Consider the following 17,090-nt stretch of genomic DNA (forward strand, 5'->3'; position numbering starts at 1 on the left):
CGCGTCCCAGTTAACACGCCGCGTCCCAGTTAACACGCCGCGTCCCAGTTAACACGCCGCGTCCCAGTTAACACGCTCTGTCCCAGTTAACACGTTCTGTCCCAGTTAACACGCTCTGTCCCAGTTAACACGCTCTGTCCCAGTTAACACGCTCTGTCCCAGTTAACACGCTCTGTCCCAGTTAACACGCTCTGTCCCAGTTAACACGCTCTGTCCCAGTTAACACGCTCTGTACCTGCTAACACGCTCTGTCCCAGTTAACACGCTCTGTCCCAGTTAACACGCTCTGTCCCAGTTAACACGCTCTGTCCCAGTTAACACGCTCTGTCCCAGTTAACACGCTCTGTCCCAGTTAACACGCCGCGTCCCAGTTAACACGCCGCGTCCCAGTTAACACGCCGCGTCCCAGTTAACACACCGCGTCCCAGTTAACACACCGCGTCCCAGTTAACACTCTCTGTCCCAGTTAACACGCTCTGTGCCAGTTAACACGCCGCGTCCCAGTTAACACGCTCTGTCCCAGTTAACATGCCGCGTCCCAGTTAACACGCCGCGTCCCAGTTAACACGCCGCGTCCCAGTTAACACGCCGCGTCCCAGTTAACACGCTCTGTCCCAGTTAACACGCTCTGTCCCAGTTAACACGCTCTGTACCTGTTAACACGCTCTGTCCCAGTTAACACGCTCTGTCCCAGTTAACACGCTCTGTCCCAGTTAACACGCTCTGTCCCAGTTAACACGCCGCGTCCCAGTTAACACGCTCTGTCCCAGTTAACACGCCGCGTCCCAGTTAACACGCTCTGTCCCAGTTAACACGCCGCGTCCCAGTTAACACGCCGCGTCCCGGTTAACACGCTCTGTCCCGGTTAACACGCTCTGTCCCGGTTAACACGCCCTGTCCCGGTTAACACGCCCTGTCCCGGTTAACACGCCCTGTCCCGGTTAACACGCCCTGTCCCGGTTAACACGCCCTGTCCCGGTTAACACGCCCTGTCCCGGTTAACACGCCCTGTCCCGGTTAACACGCCGCGTCCCAGTTAACACGCCGCGTCCCAGTTAACACGCTCTGTCCCAGTTAACACGCTCTGTCCCGGTTAACACGCTCTGTCCCGGTTAACACGCTCTGTCCCGGTTAACACGCTCTGTCCCGGTTAACACGCTCTGTCCCGGTTAACACGCCCTGTCCCAGTTAACACGCCCTGTCCCAGTTAACACGCCGCGTCCCAGTTAACACGCCGCATCCCAGTTAACACGCTCTGTCCCAGTTAACACGCTCTGTCCCAGTTAACACGCCGCGTCCCAGTTAACACGCTCTGTCCCAGTTAACACGCTCTGTCCCAGTTAACACGCTCTGTACCAGTTAACACGCTCTGTCCCAGTTAACACGCTCTGTCCCAGTTAACACGCTCTGTCCCAGTTAACATGCTCTGTCCCAGTTAACACGCTCTGTCCCAGTTAACACGCCCTGTCCCAGTTAACACGCCCTGTCCCAGTTAACACGCCCTGTCCCAGTTAACACGCCCTGTCCCAGTTAACACGCCCTGTCCCAGTTAACACGCCCTGTCCCAGTTAACACGCCCTGTCCCAGTTAACACGCCCTGTCCCAGTTAACACGCCCTGTCCCAGTTAACACGCTCTGTCCCAGTTAACACGCTCTGTCCCAGTTAACACGCTCTGTCTGGCAGACACACTGTGTCCCGGCTGACACACCCTAAAACCCCAGATCCTCACCTGTCCTGGTGACACTCAGTCCCACCAGTATTTGACATAGCAACAGCTGTTTACTGAGAATCTCCTGTAGGTTCTCTTGTCCCTCCACCGAGAAACCCTAAAGAGAGGGAACTCATTAGTCAAATAATCCCAGTAAGGCAGTGGAGATGGAGCTTTACTCTGTATCTAACCCCGCACTGTACCTCTCCTGGGAGTGTTTGATGGGGACAGTGTAGAGGGAGCTTTACTCTGTATCTAACCCTGTCCTGGGAGTGTTTGATGAGGACGGTGTAGAGGGAGCTTTACTCTGTATCTAACCCCGTGCTGTACCTGTCCTGGGAGTGTTTGATGGGGACAGTGTAGAGGGAGCTTTACTCTGTATCTAACCCCGTGCTGTACCTGTCCTGGGAGTGTTTGATGGGGACAGTGTAGAGGGACCATTACTCTGTATCTAACCCCGTGCTGTATCTGTCCTGGGAGTGTTTGATGGGGACAGTGTAGAGGGAGATTTACTCTGTATCTAACCCCGTGCTGTACCTGTCCTGGGAGTGTTTGATGGGGACAGTGTAGAGGGAGCTTTACTCTCTATCTAACCCCGTGCTGTACCTGTCCTGGGAGTGTTTGATGGGGATGGTGTAGAGAGAGCTTTACTCTGTATCTAACCCCGTGCTGTACCTGTCCTGGGAGTGTTTGATGGGGACAGTGTAGAGGGAGCTTTACTCTGTATCTAACCCCGTGCTGTACCTGTCCTGGGAGTGTTTGATGGGGATGGTGTAGAGGAAGCTTTACTCTGTATCTAACCCCGTGCTGTACCCGTCCTGGGAGTGTTTGATGGGGACAGTGTAGAGGGAGCTTTACTCTGTATCTAACTCCGTGCTGTACCCGTCCTGGAGTGTTTGATGGGGACAGTGTAGAGGGAGATTTACTCTGTATCTAACCCCTGTGCTGTACCTGTCCTGGGAGTGTTTGATGGGGACAGTGTAGAGGGAGCTTTACTCTGTATCTAACCCCGTGCTGTACCTGTCCTGGGAGTGTTTGATGGGGACAGTGTAGAGGGAGCTTTACTCTGTATCTAACCCCGTGCTGTACATGTCCTGGGAGTGTTTGATGGGGACGGTGTAGAGGGAGATTTACTCTGTATCTAACCCCATGCTGTACCTGTCCTGGGAATGTTTGATGGGGAGTGTAGTGAAGCCTCTGACATGAGTCTGTACCTACCCCGTCAGCCATTAGGAAGTGAACTCCTTTCCAGTCTGTGTTCTCCAGCACAAAGCGACGGAACTCGCTGATATTCTCTGGCCGTGTAATGTCACCGTCCCCATCAACACCCCCTTCTCCTGTGGATCAGAGAGAGAAAGAGAGAGCACGACAGACAGGCTGAGAGGGGGCCCATGCCAGGAAAGAGACAGAGACAACAAGCAGGACTGTGAAGCAGGCGGCTGGACAGGCCAGGCCCAGCCTCACCCTCACCCTCACCATCCAATCCTGTTCCAACCAGAAACAGGTACGGTGGGCGGGGCAGGGTGAGGAGGGGGCGGGGCCCCGGGAGGAGGGGGCGGGGCCCCGGGGAGAGGGGGCGGGGCCCCGGGGAGAGGGGGCGGGGCCCCGGGGAGAGGGGGCGGGGCCCCGGGGAGAGGGGGCGGGGCCCCGGGGAGAGGGGGCGGGGCCCCGGGGGGGGGGGGGCGGGGCCCCGGGAGGAGGGGGCGGGGCCCCGGGAGGAGGGGGCGGGGCCCCGGGAGGAGGGGGCGGGGCCCCGGGAGGAGGGGGCGGGGCCCCGGGAGGAGGGGGCGGGGCCCCGGGAGGAGGGGGCGGGGCCCCGGGAGGAGGGGGCGGGGCCCCGGGGAGAGGGGGCGGGGCCCCGGGGAGAGGGGGCGGGGCCCCGGGGAGAGGGGGCGGGGCCCCGGGAGGAGGGGGCGGGGCTGACAGTCACAGTGGGATGTACAGTGAGGTGCTGAGTGGTCCTGTCCCCGCGGGACTGAGCTGTGACCCTGAACCCCGGGGAGAGGGGGCTGTGACCCTGAACCCCGGGGAGAGGGGGCTGTGACCCTGAACCCCGGGGAGAGGGGGCTGTGACCCTGAACCCCGGGGAGGGTGGGCTGGTGACCCTGAACCCCGGCTCTCACCGTAATATGGTTCAAACAATTCACTCGATGCTGCAAAGAAATCCTCCATCTTGAAGTCATTGGGCCCTTTCAGGGTCATTCCGAATCCCTTAGCATGCCAGCGTTTCCTCCACAGCACATACTCCGAGAAACCCCCGGGCCCTGCACACACGTCAGCAAAATACAGCAACTCCGTGTCCTTATCTCGAACCAGCGGCTTCTGCAGAAACACACAACACCATCACCACCACACGGGGGCCAGCGCGGGCTGAGGGCAGGGGTTTCGGGGGCCCGCGGGGTTCCGGGGGGGGCCGCGGGGTTCCGGGGGGGGCCGCGGGGTTCCGGGGGGGCCGCGGGGTTTTGTGCGGGGTGTCAGCGGGGTTTTGTGCGGGGTGTCAGCGGGGTTTTGTGTGGGGTGTCAGCGGGGTTTTGTGGGGGGTGTCAGCGGGGTTTTGTGGGGGGTGTCAGCGGGTTTTGTGGGGGGTGTCAGCGGGGTTTTGTGGGGGGTGGTCAGCGGGGTTTTGTGGGGGGTGTCAGCGGGGTTTTGTGGGGGCTGTCAGCGGGGTTTTGTGGGGGCTGTCAGCGGGGTTTTGTGTGGGGGCTGTCAGCGGGGTTTTGTGTGGGGGGTGTCAGCGGGGTTTTGTGTGGGGGCTGTCAGCGGGGTTTTGTGTGGGGGGTGTCAGCGGGGTTTTGTGTGGGGGCTGTCAGCGGGGTTTTGTGTGGGGGGTGTCAGCGGGGTTTTGTGTGGGGGGTGTCAGCGGGGTTTTGTGTGGGGGGTGTCAGCGGGTTTTGTGGTGGGGGTGTCAGCGGGGTTTTGTGTGGGGGGGTGTCAGCGGGGTTTTGTGTTGGGGGGGTGTCAGCGGGGTTTTGTTGGAGGGGGGGTGTCAGCGGGGTTTTGTGTGGGGGGTGTCAGCGGGGTTTGTGTGGGGGTGTCAGCGGGGTTTTGTGTGGGGGGTGTCAGCGGGGTGTTGTGTGGGGGGTGTAAGCGGGGTTTTGTGTGGGGGGTCAGCGGGGTTTTGTGTGGGGGGTGTCAGCGGGGTTTGTGTGGGGGTGTCAGCGGGGTTTTGTGTGGGGGGTGTCAGCGGGGTTTTGTGTGGGGGGTGTCAGCGGGGTTTTTGTGTGGGGGGTGTCAGGGGGGTTTTGTGTGGGGGGTGTCAGCGGGGTTTTGTGTGGGGGGTGTCAGCGGGGTTTTGTGTGGGGGGTGTCAGCGGGGTTTTGTGTGGGGGGGTGTCAGCGGGGTTTTGTGTGGGGGGTGTCAGCGGGGTTTTGTGTGGGGGGTGTCAGCGGGGTTTTGTGTGGGGGGGTGTCAGCGGGGTTTTGTGTGGGGGGTGTCAGCGGGGTTTTGTGTGGGGGGTGTCAGCGGGGTTTTGTGTGGGGGGTGTCAGCGGGGTTTTGTGTGGGGGGTGTCAGCGGGGTTTTGTGTGGGGGGTGTCAGCGGGGTTTTGTGTGGGGGGGTGTCAGCGGGGTTTTGTGTGGGGGGTGTCAGCGGGGTTTTGTGTGGGGGGTGTCAGCGGGGTTTTGTGTGGGGGGGTGTCAGCGGGGTTTTGTGTGGGGGGTGTCAGCGGGGTTTTGTGTGGGGGGTGTCAGCGGGGTTTTGTGTGGGGGGTGTCAGCGGGGTTTTGTGTGGGGGGTGTCAGCGGGGTTTTGTGTGGGGGGTGTCAGCGGGGTTTTGTGTGGGGGGTGTCAGCGGGGTTTTGTGTGGGGGGTGTCAGCGGGGTTTTGTGTGGGGGGTGTCAGCGGGGTTTTGTGTGGGGGGTGTCAGCGGGGTTTTGTGTGGGGGTGTCAGCGGGGTTTTGTGTGGGGGGTGTCAGCGGGGTTTTGTGTGGGGGGTGTCAGCGGGGTTTTGTGTGGGGGGTGTCAGCGGGGTTTTGTGTGGGGGGTGTCAGCGGGGTTTTGTGTGGGGGGTGTCAGCGGGTTTTGTGTGGGGGGTGTCAGCGGGGTTTTGTGTGGGGGGTGTCAGCGGGGTTTTGTGTGGGGGGGTGTCAGCGGGGTTTTGTGTGGGGGGTGTCAGCGGGGTTTTGTGTGGGGGGTGGTCAGCGGGGTTTTGTGTGGGGGGTGTCAGCGGGGTTTTGTGTGGGGGGGTGTCAGCGGGGTTTTGTGTGGGGGGTGTCAGCGGGGTTTTGTGTGGGGGGTGTCAGCGGGGTTTTGTGTGGGGGGTGTCAGCGGGGTTTTGTGTGGGGGGTGTCAGCGGGGTTTTGTGTGGGGGGTGTCAGCGGGGTTTTGTGTGGGGGGTGTCAGCGGGGTTTTGTGTGGGGGGTGTCAGCGGGGTTTTGTGTGGGGGGTGTCAGCGGGGTTTTGTGTGGGGGGTGTCAGCGGGGTTTTGTGTGGGGGGTGTCAGCGGGGTTTTGTGTGGGGGGTGTCAGCGGGGTTTTGTGTGGGGGGTGTCAGCGGGGTTTTGTGTGGGGGGTGTCAGCGGGGTTTTGTGTGGGGGGGTGTCAGCGGGGTTTTGTGTGGGGGGTGTCAGCGGGGTTTTTGTGTGGGGGGTGTCAGCGGGGTTTTGTGTGGGGGGGTGTCAGCGGGGTTTTGTGTGGGGGGTGTCAGCGGGTTTTGTGTGGGGGGTGTCAGCGGGGTTTTGTGTGGGGGGTGTCAGCGGGGTTTTGTGTGGGGGGTGTCAGCGGGGTTTTGTGTGGGGGGTGTCAGCGGGGTTTTGTGTGGGGGGGTGTCAGCGGGGTTTTGTGTGGGGGGTGTCAGCGGGGTTTTGTGTGGGGGGTGTCAGCGGGGTTTTGTGTGGGGGGTGTCAGCGGGGTTTTGTGTGGGGGGTGTCAGCGGGGTTTGTGTGGGGGGTGTCAGCGGGGTTTTGTGTGGGGGGTGTCAGCGGGGTTTTGTGTGGGGGGTGTCAGCGGGGTTTTGGTGTGGGGGGTGTCAGCGGGGTTTTGTGTGGGGGGTGTCAGCGGGGTTTTGTGTGGGGGGTGTCAGCGGGGTTTTGTGTGGGGGGTGTCAGCGGGGTTTTGTGTGGGGGGTGTCAGCGGGGTTTTGTGTGGGGGGTGTCAGCGGGGTTTTGTGGGGGGGTGTCAGCGGGGTTTTGTGTGGGGGGTGTCAGCGGGGTTTTGTGTGGGGGGTGTCAGCGGGGTTTTGTGTGGGGGGGTGTCAGCGGGGTTTTGTGTGGGGGGTGTCAGCGGGGTTTTGTGTGGGGGGTGTCAGCGGGGTTTTGTGTGGGGGGTGTCAGCGGGGGTTTGTGTGGGGGGTGTCAGCGGGGTTTTGTGTGGGGGGTGTCAGCGGGGTTTTGTGTGGGGGGGTGTCAGCGGGGGTTTGTGTGGGGGGTGTCAGCGGGGTTTTGTGTGGGGGGGGTGTCAGCGGGGTTTTGTGTGGGGGGTGTCAGCGGGGTTTTGTGTGGGGGGGTGTCAGCGGGGTTTGTGTGGGGGGTGTCAGCGGGGTTTTGTGTGGGGGGGTGTCAGCGGGGTTTTGTGTGGGGGGTGTCAGCGGGGTTTTGTGTGGGGGGTGTCAGCGGGGTTTTGTGTGGGGGTGTCAGCGGGGTTTTGTGTGGGGGGTGTCAGCGGGGTTTTGTGTGGGGGGTGTCAGCGGGGTTTTGTGTGGGGGGGTGTCCGCGGGGTTTTGTGTGGGGGGTGTCAGCGGGGTTTTGTGTGGGGGGTGTCAGCGGGGTTTTGTGTGGGGGGTGTCAGCGGGGTTTTGTGTGGGGGGTGTCAGCGGGGTTTTGTGTGGGGGTGTCAGCGGGGTTTTGTGTGGGGGGTGTCAGCGGGGTTTTGTGTGGGGGGTGTCAGCGGGGTTTTGTGTGGGGGGTGTCAGCGGGGTTTTGTGTGGGGGGTGTCAGCGGGGTTTTGTGTGGGGGGGTGTCAGCGGGGTTTTGTGTGGGGGGTGTCAGCGGGGTTTTGTGTGGGGGGGTGTCAGCGGGGTTTTGTGTGGGGGGTGTCAGCGGGGTTTTGTGTGGGGGGGTGTCAGCGGGGTTTTGTGTGGGGGGTGTCAGCGGGGTTTTGTGTGGGGGGTGTCAGCGGGGTTTTGTGTGGGGGGTGTCAGCGGGGTTTTGTGTGGGGGGTGTCAGCGGGGTTTTGTGTGGGGGGGTGTCAGCGGGTTTTGTGTGGGGGGTGTCAGCGGGGTTTTGTGTGGGGGGGTGTCAGCGGGGTTTTGTGTGGGGGGTGTCAGCGGGGTTTTGTGTGGGGGGTGTCAGCGGGGTTTTGTGTGGGGGGTGTCAGCGGGGTTTTGTGTGGGGGGTGTCAGCGGGGTTTTGTGTGGGGGGTGTCAGCGGGGTTTTGTGTGGGGGGTGTCAGCGGGGTTTTGTGTGGGGGGTGTCAGCGGGGTTTTGTGTGGGGGGTGTCAGCGGGGTTTTGTGTGGGGGGTGTCAGCGGGGTTTGTGTGGGGGGTGTCAGCGGGGTTTTGTGTGGGGGGTGTCAGCGGGGTTTTGTGTGGGGGTGTCAGCGGGGTTTTGTGTGGGGGGTGTCAGCGGGGTTTTGTGTGGGGGGTGTCAGCGGGGTTTGTGTGGGGGGTGTCAGCGGGGTTTTGTGTGGGGGGTGTCAGCGGGGTTTTGTGTGGGGGGGTGTCAGCGGGGTTTTGTGTGGGGGGTGTCAGCGGGGTTTTGTGTGGGGGGTGTCAGCGGGGTTTTGTGTGGGGGGTGTCAGCGGGGTTTTGTGTGGGGGGGTGTCAGCGGGGTTTTGTGTGGGGGTGTCAGCGGGGTTTTGTGTGGGGGGTGTCAGCGGGGTTTTGTGTGGGGGGTGTCAGCGGGGTTTTGTGTGGGGGGTGTCAGCGGGGTTTTGTGTGGGGGGTGTCAGCGGGGGTTTTGTGTGGGGGGTGTCAGCGGGGTTTTGTGTGGGGGTGTCAGCGGGGTTTTGTGGTGGGGGGTGTCAGCGGGGGTTTTGTGTGGGGGGTGTCAGCGGGGTTTTGTGTGGGGGGTGTCAGCGGGGTTTTGTGTGGGGGGTGTCAGCGGGGTTTTGTGTGGGGGGTGTCAGCGGGGTTTTGTGTGGGGGGTGTCAGCGGGGTTTTGTGTGGGGGGTGTCAGCGGGGTTTTGTGTGGGGGGTGTCAGCGGGGTTTTGTGTGGGGGTGTCAGCGGGGTTTTGTGTGGGGGGTGTCAGCGGGGTTTTGTGTGGGGGGTGTCAGCGGGGTTTTGTGTGGGGGGTGTCAGCGGGGTTTTGTGTGGGGGGTGTCAGCGGGTTTTGTGTGGGGGGTGTCAGCGGGTTTTGTGTGGGGGGTGTCAGCGGGGTTTGTGTGGGGGTGTCAGCGGGGTTTTGTGTGGGGGGTGTCAGCGGGGTTTTGTGTGGGGGGTGTCAGCGGGGTTTTGTGTGGGGGGTGTCAGCGGGGTTTTGTGTGGGGGGTGTCAGCGGGGTTTTGTGTGGGGTGTCAGCGGGGTTTTGTGTGGGGTGTCAGCGGGGTTTGTGTGGGGGTGTCAGCGGGGTTTTGTGTGGGGGTGTCAGCGGGGTTTGTGTGGGGTGTCAGCGGGGTTTGTGTGGGGGTCAGCGGGGTTTGTGTGGGGGGTCAGCGGGGGTTTTTGTGTGGGGGGTGTCAGCGGGGTTTTGTGTGTGGGGTGTTCAGCGGGGTTTGTGTGGGGGTGTCAGCGGGGTTTTGTGTGGGGGGTGTCAGCGGGGTTTTGTGTGGGGGGTTCAGCGGGGTTTTGTGTGGGGGTGTCAGCGGGGTTTTGTGTGGGGGTGTCAGCGGGGTTTTGTGTGGGGGTGTCAGCGGGGTTTTGTGTGGGGTGTCAGCGGGGTTTTGTGGGGGGGGTGTCAGCGGGTTTTGTGTGGGGGTGTCAGCGGGGTTTGTGTGGGGGGTGTCAGCGGGGTTTTGTGTGGGGGGTGTCAGCGGGGTTTTGTGTGGGGGGTGTCAGCGGGGTTTTTGTGTGGGGGTGTCAGCGGGGTTTTGTGTGGGGGGTGTCAGCGGGGTTTTGTGTGGGGGGTGTCAGCGGGTTTTGTGTGGGGGGTGTCAGCGGGGTTTTGTGTGGGGGGTGTCAGCGGGGTTTTGTGTGGGGGTGTCAGCGGTCAGCGGGGTTTGTGTGGGGGGTGTCAGCGGGGTTTTGTGTGGGGGTGTCAGCGGGGTTTTGTGTGGGGGGTGTCAGCGGGGTTTTGTGTGGGGGGTGTCAGCGGGGTTTTGTGTGGGGGGTGTCAGCGGGGTTTTGTGTGGGGGTGTCAGCGGGGTTTTGTGTGGGGGGTGTCAGCGGGGTTTTGTGTGGGGGGTGTCAGCGGGGTGGGGTGTCAGCGGTGTCGGGGTTTTGTGTGGGGGGTGTCAGCGGGGTTTTGGTGTGGGGGGTGTCAGCGGGGTTTTGTGTGGGGGGTGTCAGCGGGGTTTTGTGTGGGGGGTGTCAGCGGGGTTTTGTGTGGGGTGTCAGTGGGGTTTTGTGTGGGCTGTCAGCGGGGTTTTGTGTGGGGTGTCAGCAGGGTTTTGTGTGGGGTGTCAGCGGGGTTTTGTGTGGGGGGTGTCAGCGGGGTTTTGTGTGGGGGGGGTGGTCAGCGGGGTTTTGTGTGGGGGGTGTCAGCGGGGTTTTGTGTGGGGGGTGTCAGCGGGGTTTTGTGTGGGGTTTTGTGTGGGCTGTCAGCGGGGTTTTGTGTGGGGTGTCAGTGGGGTTTTGTGTGGGCTGTCAGCGGGGTTTTGTGTGGGCTGTCAGCGGGGTTTCGTGTGGGGTGTCAGCGGGGTTTTGTGTGGGCTGTCAGCGGGGTTTTGTGTGGGCTGTCAGCGGGGTTTTGTGTGGGGGGTGCGGGGCTTTGTGTGGGGTGTCAGCGGGGTTTTGGGGTCCATGGTGTTTGGGAGAAGTTGGCGGGGTTTGGGGGGATGTGGGCTGCGGTGTGGGGGGGTGGTGTGGTGAGATGAGGGGGCCAGGGATCAGCCGCTACGCTACAGAATCAGGGTCTTATTGCAGGTGTTACGGGGATCCACTCACCCCACTGGAATCTCTCGGGTTGGTGAACATACTGTCAAACACGTGGTCCATGTTGGCCATTTTCATAGCAGCTCTGAAAAACAATCATTGACTCGAGTGATGAGCCGCAAACCACTGCTTCATTCAATCACAGGCTGAGAGTATCACTGGCTGGGCCCAGCAGTTATTGCCCATCCCTAGTTCCCCCTTGAGAAGGTGGTGGTGAGCTGCCTTCTTGAGCCGCTGTGTACACCCACAGTGCTGTTAGGGAGGGATTCTGACCCTGCGACAGTGAAGGTACGGTGATATATTCCCAGCAATGTTGAAGGTGGGGCCAACCTGCCAGCTGCTTTGTTCTGGATTGTGCTGAAGTTCCTCAAGAGGCTGCAGTTAACCAGGCGAGTCTCCTATCCATCATCCCTCGACACCAGCACCTCCCACAGGGGCCCGACAGCCAGGGCCCACACTGCATTCTGCACTCAGCAGGTCTCTCTCGCCCTGAGCTACTGGCCCAGAATCCAGCACCTGTCCTCAGGGTATTACCAACATGTCCACCTCCCCACACTGCTCCCCCACTTTGCCTGGGCCACAGGCAGGGCCAAGCCCTCACACCATCCACAGACACCATGCCTCCCTCTGAGTGAAGACCTGTACCTGTTCAGGAAGAAGACTCCTCGGATAGTCTCATAGGGATTTGATCGAGTCCGAGCACGACGCATCTCCTCACCCTCCAGCTCATCAAACACGCTCTGAAAACAAGCAGCACAGCACCATGAGCAGCACCGAGCATCGCCGTCCCTCAGTGAGACTCACGCCACGCCAACGCCCAGCCTCTGACACCGGTCCGGTGTCCGGTCCCCGGCCCCCGACACCGGCCCCTGGCCCCGACACCGGCCCCAACACCGACACCGGCCCCAACACCGACACCGGCCCCAACACCGGCCCCCGGCACCGGCACCGACACCGGCACCGACACCGGCACCGACACTGGCCCCCGGCACCGACACCGGCCCCAACACCAGCACCGACACCGGCCCCCGGCACCGACACCGGCCCCAACACCAGCACCGACACCGGCCCCAACACCGGCCCCCGGCACCGACACCGACTCCGACAGCGGCCCCGGCCCCGACAGCGGCCCCCGGCCCCAACACCAGCCCCCGGCACCGACACCGGCCCCGACACCGGCCCTGACACCGACACCGGCCCCCAGCCCTGCACCCGACACCGACACCGGCCACCGACACTGACACCGAGCCCGGTCCCCCCGACACCGAGCCCCGTACCCCCGACACCGAGGCCCGTACCCCCGACACCGAGCCCCGTACCCCCGACACCGAGCCCCGTACCCCCGACACCGAGCCCCGTACCCCCGACACCGAGCCCCGTACCCCCGACACCGAGCCCCGTACCCCCGACACCGAGCCCCGTACCCCCGACACCGAGCCCCGTACCCCCGACACCGAGCCCCGTACCCCCGACACTGACCCGCGTCCCTCCGAAACCGACCCGGGTCCCCCCCGACTCCGACCCGCGTCCCCCCGACACTGACCCGTCCCCCCGACACTGACCCGCGTCCCCCCCGACACTGACCCGTCCCCCCGACACTGACGCGTCCCCCCGACACTGACCCGCGTCCCCCCGACACTGACCCGCGTCCCCCCTGACACTGACCCGCGTCCCCCCGACACTGACCCGCTCCCCCCGACACTGACCCGCGTCCCCCTGACACTGACCCGCGTCCCCCCCGACTCCGACCCGCGTCCCCCCAACACTGACCCGTCCCCCTGACACTGACCCGCGTCCCCCCCGACTCCGACCCGCGTCCCCCCGACACTGACCCGCGTCCCCCCGACACTGACCCGCGTCCCCCGACACTGACCCGCGTCCCCCCGACACTGACCCGCGTCCCCCGACACTGACCTGCGTCCCCCCCGACACTGACCCGCGTCCCCCCCGACACTGACCCGCGTCCCCCGACACCGACCCGCGTCCCCCCGACACTGACCCGCGTCCCCCCGACACTGACCCGCGTCCCCCCGACACTGACCCACGTCCCCCCGACACTGACCCACGTCCCCCCGACACCGACCCGCGTCCCCTGACACCGACCCGCTCCCCCCGACACTGACCCGTCCCCCCGACACTGACCCGCGTCCCCCTGACACCGACCCGCGCCCCCCGACACTGACCCGCGTCCCCCCGACACTGACCCGCGTCCCCCCGACACTGACCCACGTCCCCCCGACACCGACCCGCGTCCCCTGACACCGACCCGCTCCCCCCGACACTGACCCGTCCCCCCGACACTGACCCGCGTCCCCCTGACACTGACCCGCGTCCCCCCGACACTGACCTTACACTTCAAGACGTTGCTGAGTAGTTCCTGATCACAGAAATTGGTCTCATTCTCGATCTCCATTTTCCGCTGGTTGGGGTTAATGTTTGAGGGTGAGTGATGGGCAGCGGTCCGGGGTCCCGGGGGGGGTACAGTGGGAGGTGGGGAGAGAGAGAGCAGTGTAACCATGAGCATCATGTACGCTGATATTGTGAACTGAATTGCGATGTTGAACGAGAAGCTCTTAACCAATTCCTTACCTGGTCAATAACCATCCATTGCCGCAGCTCTGCTACTGGTGGAATCTCCAAGGAACATTCTGGAAACCATTCCACCTGTTCATATGCGCTGGGCTGGAATGAAACCAAGGTCTTTACAAAGCGGAGCTGTCACTGGCCGAGCAGTAAACACCGCTCACTCTACCCAAAGCCCAGGTCCATCACCCCCAAAAGAATCAGCTGACCCACCCCCACAACAACACTCTCCCACACTGACCCTCCCACCCTACCACCCCGCCCATTCCCCCCTCGTCCTCTGACCCTTCCCCCTCCTTCCAACCACTGCTGCACCCCACACCACCCCCCACCCAACCCCAGCATTTGATAAGGTGCCACATCACAGGTTATTGCAGAAAATAAAAGCTCATGGTGTAGGGGATAACATATTGGCATGGATAGAAGATTGGCTGGCTAACAGGAAGCAGAGAGTTGGCATAAATGGGTCTTTTTCTGGTTGGCAGGATGTGGCGAGTGATGTGCCACAGGGATCAGTGCTGGGTCATCAGCCTTTTACAGTTTATATAACTGACTTGGATGAAGGGACTGAAGGAATGGTGGCTAAATTTACTGACCACACAAAGATAGGTAGGAAAGTAAATTGTGAAGAGGACATAAGGAGGATACAAAGTGACATCGATAGGTTAAGTGAGTGGGCAAAGGTCGGGCAAATGGAGTGGAATGTGGGCAAATGTGAATTGTCCATTTTAGCAGGAAGAATAAAAAAGAAGTTTATTATCTAAATGGTGAGAGATTGCAGAGCTCTGAGATTCAGAGGGATCTGGGTGTCCTAGTGCATGAATCACAAAAGGTTAGTTTGCAGGTATAGGAAGTAATTAGGAAAGCTAATAGAATGTTATATAATGTGAGGGGAATTGATGACAAAAGTAGGGAGGTTATGCTTCAGTTACACAGGGCATTGGTGAGACCACATCTGGAGTACTGTGTACAGCACTGGTCTCCTTATTTAAGGAATGATGTAAATGCGTTAGAAGCAGTTCAGAGAAGGTTTACCAGACTAATACCTGGAATGGGTGGGTTGTTTTATGAGGAAAGGCTGGACAGGTTAGGCTTGTATCCACTGGAGTTTAGAAGAGTAAGAGGTGACTTAGCTGAAACCTTTAAGATCCTGAGGGGTCTCAATGAGGAGAAATAATTTCTCAGTGTTGTGAGGGAGGTGAAAGCAGAGTCTTTGAATATTTTTAAGGCAGAGCTGGAGTGATTCTTGATTAACAAGGGGGTGAAAGGTTATCGGGGGTGAGCAGGAATGTAGGGTTGGGGTTACGTTCAGATCAGACGTGATCTTATTGAATGGCAGAGCAGGCACGAGGGGCCGAGTGGCCACTCCTGATTCTAATTTGTATGTCCCCAGCCCTGCGCTGGTCCCTGACCTTCCTCCCGTCGCCGACTCTGTTCCCCTCCTCCCCCCTCGCCCGATCCCTGCCATGTCCTTCACCCTGCCTCATCCTCTGACCATTCCCCCCGTCCCCTGGGCATGTAATGGAAAGAATACTGGAGCCTCCACCATTGCTACCCATAGCCCCAGACTACAGCATGCGGCTTGTCTGCAGTGAGCGAGCACTAGCAGTCAGGGGTCACAGGGCAGTGTGGAGGACCTCATGCCCTCACTGTCACCTCGCTCTCTTCATGCCAATCCACATCCAGGTCTCCATCGAAGCCTTTGATTTTCAGTCCCAGTCCCCGGCGTCCTCGCTGCATTGAGGCCTCCACAATCTCCTTCCGGCCCTGTCCGAACTTACCCAGGCCTTCACCTTCACGATAGCCCATCTTAGCCTGGGGGATAGGGGAAAGAAGGTTAATCAGAGAGAGATGGGAAGACATTACTCCCGAGTCGGAACAAACTGAACGGGTTAAACGTCCCATCAGTATAAGCAGCATCAAAGCCACCTGAGCCTTCCACACCCAGACTACCTGATCCAGATGGCCAGACAAGGCCACCCCTGGAGTCGGAGTTAGCAAGGAAGATGCATAACGCCTGGCCCTGATGGGGTACAGCGGGGTGGGGTCTCCTGCCAATACTCAAACCCAGGCAATTGCAGAATTTCATTTAACTCACGTCCTTCAGGAAAGGATAGCTGCCATCCATTTGGGGGAGGCAGTGGCATAGTGATATAGTCACCGGACTGGTGACCCAGAGAGCCGGGGTAATGCTCTGGGGACCCAGGTTCCAATCCCACCACGGCAGATGGGGGAATCGGAATTCAACAAAAATCTGGAATTAAACGTCAAGGTCCATTGTCAATTGTTGTAAAAACCCGTCGGGGTCACTAATGCCCTTTAGGGAAGGAAATCTGCCCTCCTTAACTGGTCTGCCTGGTTGCCAAACTCTTAAATACCCTTTGAACAAGGGTAACTAGGGAAGAGCAATAAATGCTGGCCCAGCCAGTGACACCCACATCCCAGGTACGAGTCCTTCGCAGCCTGGCACTATAGGTGACTCCTGGCTCACACAATGTGGTTGAATCATGACAGCCTGAGGTCTTCGATAAAAACACTAGCAGCTCAGAGACACAGACATGCACAGCAAATCTCAATGAAGGATTGAACAAGAGACCTTTATTTTTATTCAGTCACAGGATGTGGGCTTCACTGGCTGGGCCAGTATTTATTGCCCATCCCTAGTTACCCTTGAGAAGGTGGTGGTGAGCTGCCTTCTTGAGCCGCTGCAGTCCATGTGGTGTAGGTACACCCACAGTGCTGTTAGGGAGGGAGTTCCAGGATTTTGACCCAGCGACAGTGAAGGAACGGCGATATATTTCCAAGTCAGGATGGTGAGTGACTTGGAGGGGAACTTCCAGGTGGTGGTGTTCCCATCTATCTGCTGCCCTTGTCCTTCTAGATGGTAGTGGTCGTGGGTTTGGAAGGTGCTGTCTAAGGAGCCTTGGTGATTTCCTGCAGTGCATCTTGTAGATGGTACACACACTGCTGCTACTGTGCGTCGGTGGTGGAGGGAGTGAAAGTTTGTGGATGGGGTGCCAATCAAGCAGCTGCTTTGTCCTGGACGGTGTCCAGCTTCTTGAGTGTTGTGGGTGCTGCACTCATCCAGGCAAGTGGGGAGTATTCCATCACACTCCTGACTTGTGCCTTGTAGATGGTGGACAGGCTTTGGGGAGTCAGGAGGTGAGTTACTCACTGCAGGATTCCCAGCCTCTGACCTGCTCTTGTAGCCACAGTATTTATATGGCTGGTCCAGTTCAGTTTCTGGTCAATGGTAACCCCCAGGATGTTGATAGTGGGGGATTCAGTGATGTCAAGGGGCGATGGTTGGATTCTCTCTTGTTGGAGATGGTCATTACCTGACACTTGTGTGGTGTGAATGTTACTTGCCACTTGTCAGCCCAAGCCTGGATATTGTCCAGGTCTTGCTGCATTTGGACATGGACTGCTCCAGTATCTGAGGAGTCGCGAATGGTGCTGAACATTGTGCAATCATCAGCGAACATCCCCACTTCTGACCTTATGATGGAAGGAAGGTCAGAGATGAAGCAGCTGAAGACGGTTGGGTCGAGGACACTACCCTGAGGAACTCCTGCAGTGATGTCCTGGAGCTGCGATGACTGACCTCCAACAACCACAACCATCTTCCTTTGTGCTGTGTATGACTCCAACCAGCGGAGAGTTTTCCCCTGATTCCCATTGACTCCAGCTTTGCTGGGGCTCCTTGATGCCACACTCAGTCAAATGCTGCCTTGATGTCAAGGGCAGTCACTCTCACCTCACCTCAGGAGTTCAGCTCTTTTGTCCATGTTTGAACCAAGGCTGTAATGAGGTCAGGAGCTGAGTGGCTCTGGCAGAACCAAACTGGGCGTCAGTGAGCAGGTTATTGCTAAGCAAGTGCGACAGGGATGGTG

General features: G+C 60.3%; 1 protein-coding gene across 1 annotated transcript in view; it reads right to left on the reverse strand.

Annotated features, from left to right (window-relative positions):
- Window positions 1-15,325, reverse strand: part of cmtr1 (cap methyltransferase 1) — a 270,971-nt gene extending 255,646 nt beyond the window's left edge. Inside the window, exons 1-9 of the mRNA XM_041188132.1 lie at window positions 15,296-15,325; window positions 14,854-15,012; window positions 13,204-13,296; window positions 12,962-13,033; window positions 11,260-11,354; window positions 10,627-10,699; window positions 3,833-4,031; window positions 2,928-3,046; window positions 1,731-1,827 (exon numbers count right to left, since the gene is read on the reverse strand). Of these exons, the coding sequence (XP_041044066.1) occupies window positions 1,731-1,827; window positions 2,928-3,046; window positions 3,833-4,031; window positions 10,627-10,699; window positions 11,260-11,354; window positions 12,962-13,033; window positions 13,204-13,296; window positions 14,854-15,012; window positions 15,296-15,325 (937 nt within the window). The remainder of the gene's footprint in view (window positions 1-1,730; window positions 1,828-2,927; window positions 3,047-3,832; window positions 4,032-10,626; window positions 10,700-11,259; window positions 11,355-12,961; window positions 13,034-13,203; window positions 13,297-14,853; window positions 15,013-15,295) is intronic.
- Window positions 15,326-17,090: the final 1,765 nt, after the last annotated feature.

This window comes from Carcharodon carcharias, chromosome 5 (genome assembly GCF_017639515.1).
Source record: "Carcharodon carcharias isolate sCarCar2 chromosome 5, sCarCar2.pri, whole genome shotgun sequence".
In the NCBI taxonomy this organism is placed as follows: Eukaryota; Metazoa; Chordata; class Chondrichthyes; order Lamniformes; family Lamnidae; genus Carcharodon; species Carcharodon carcharias.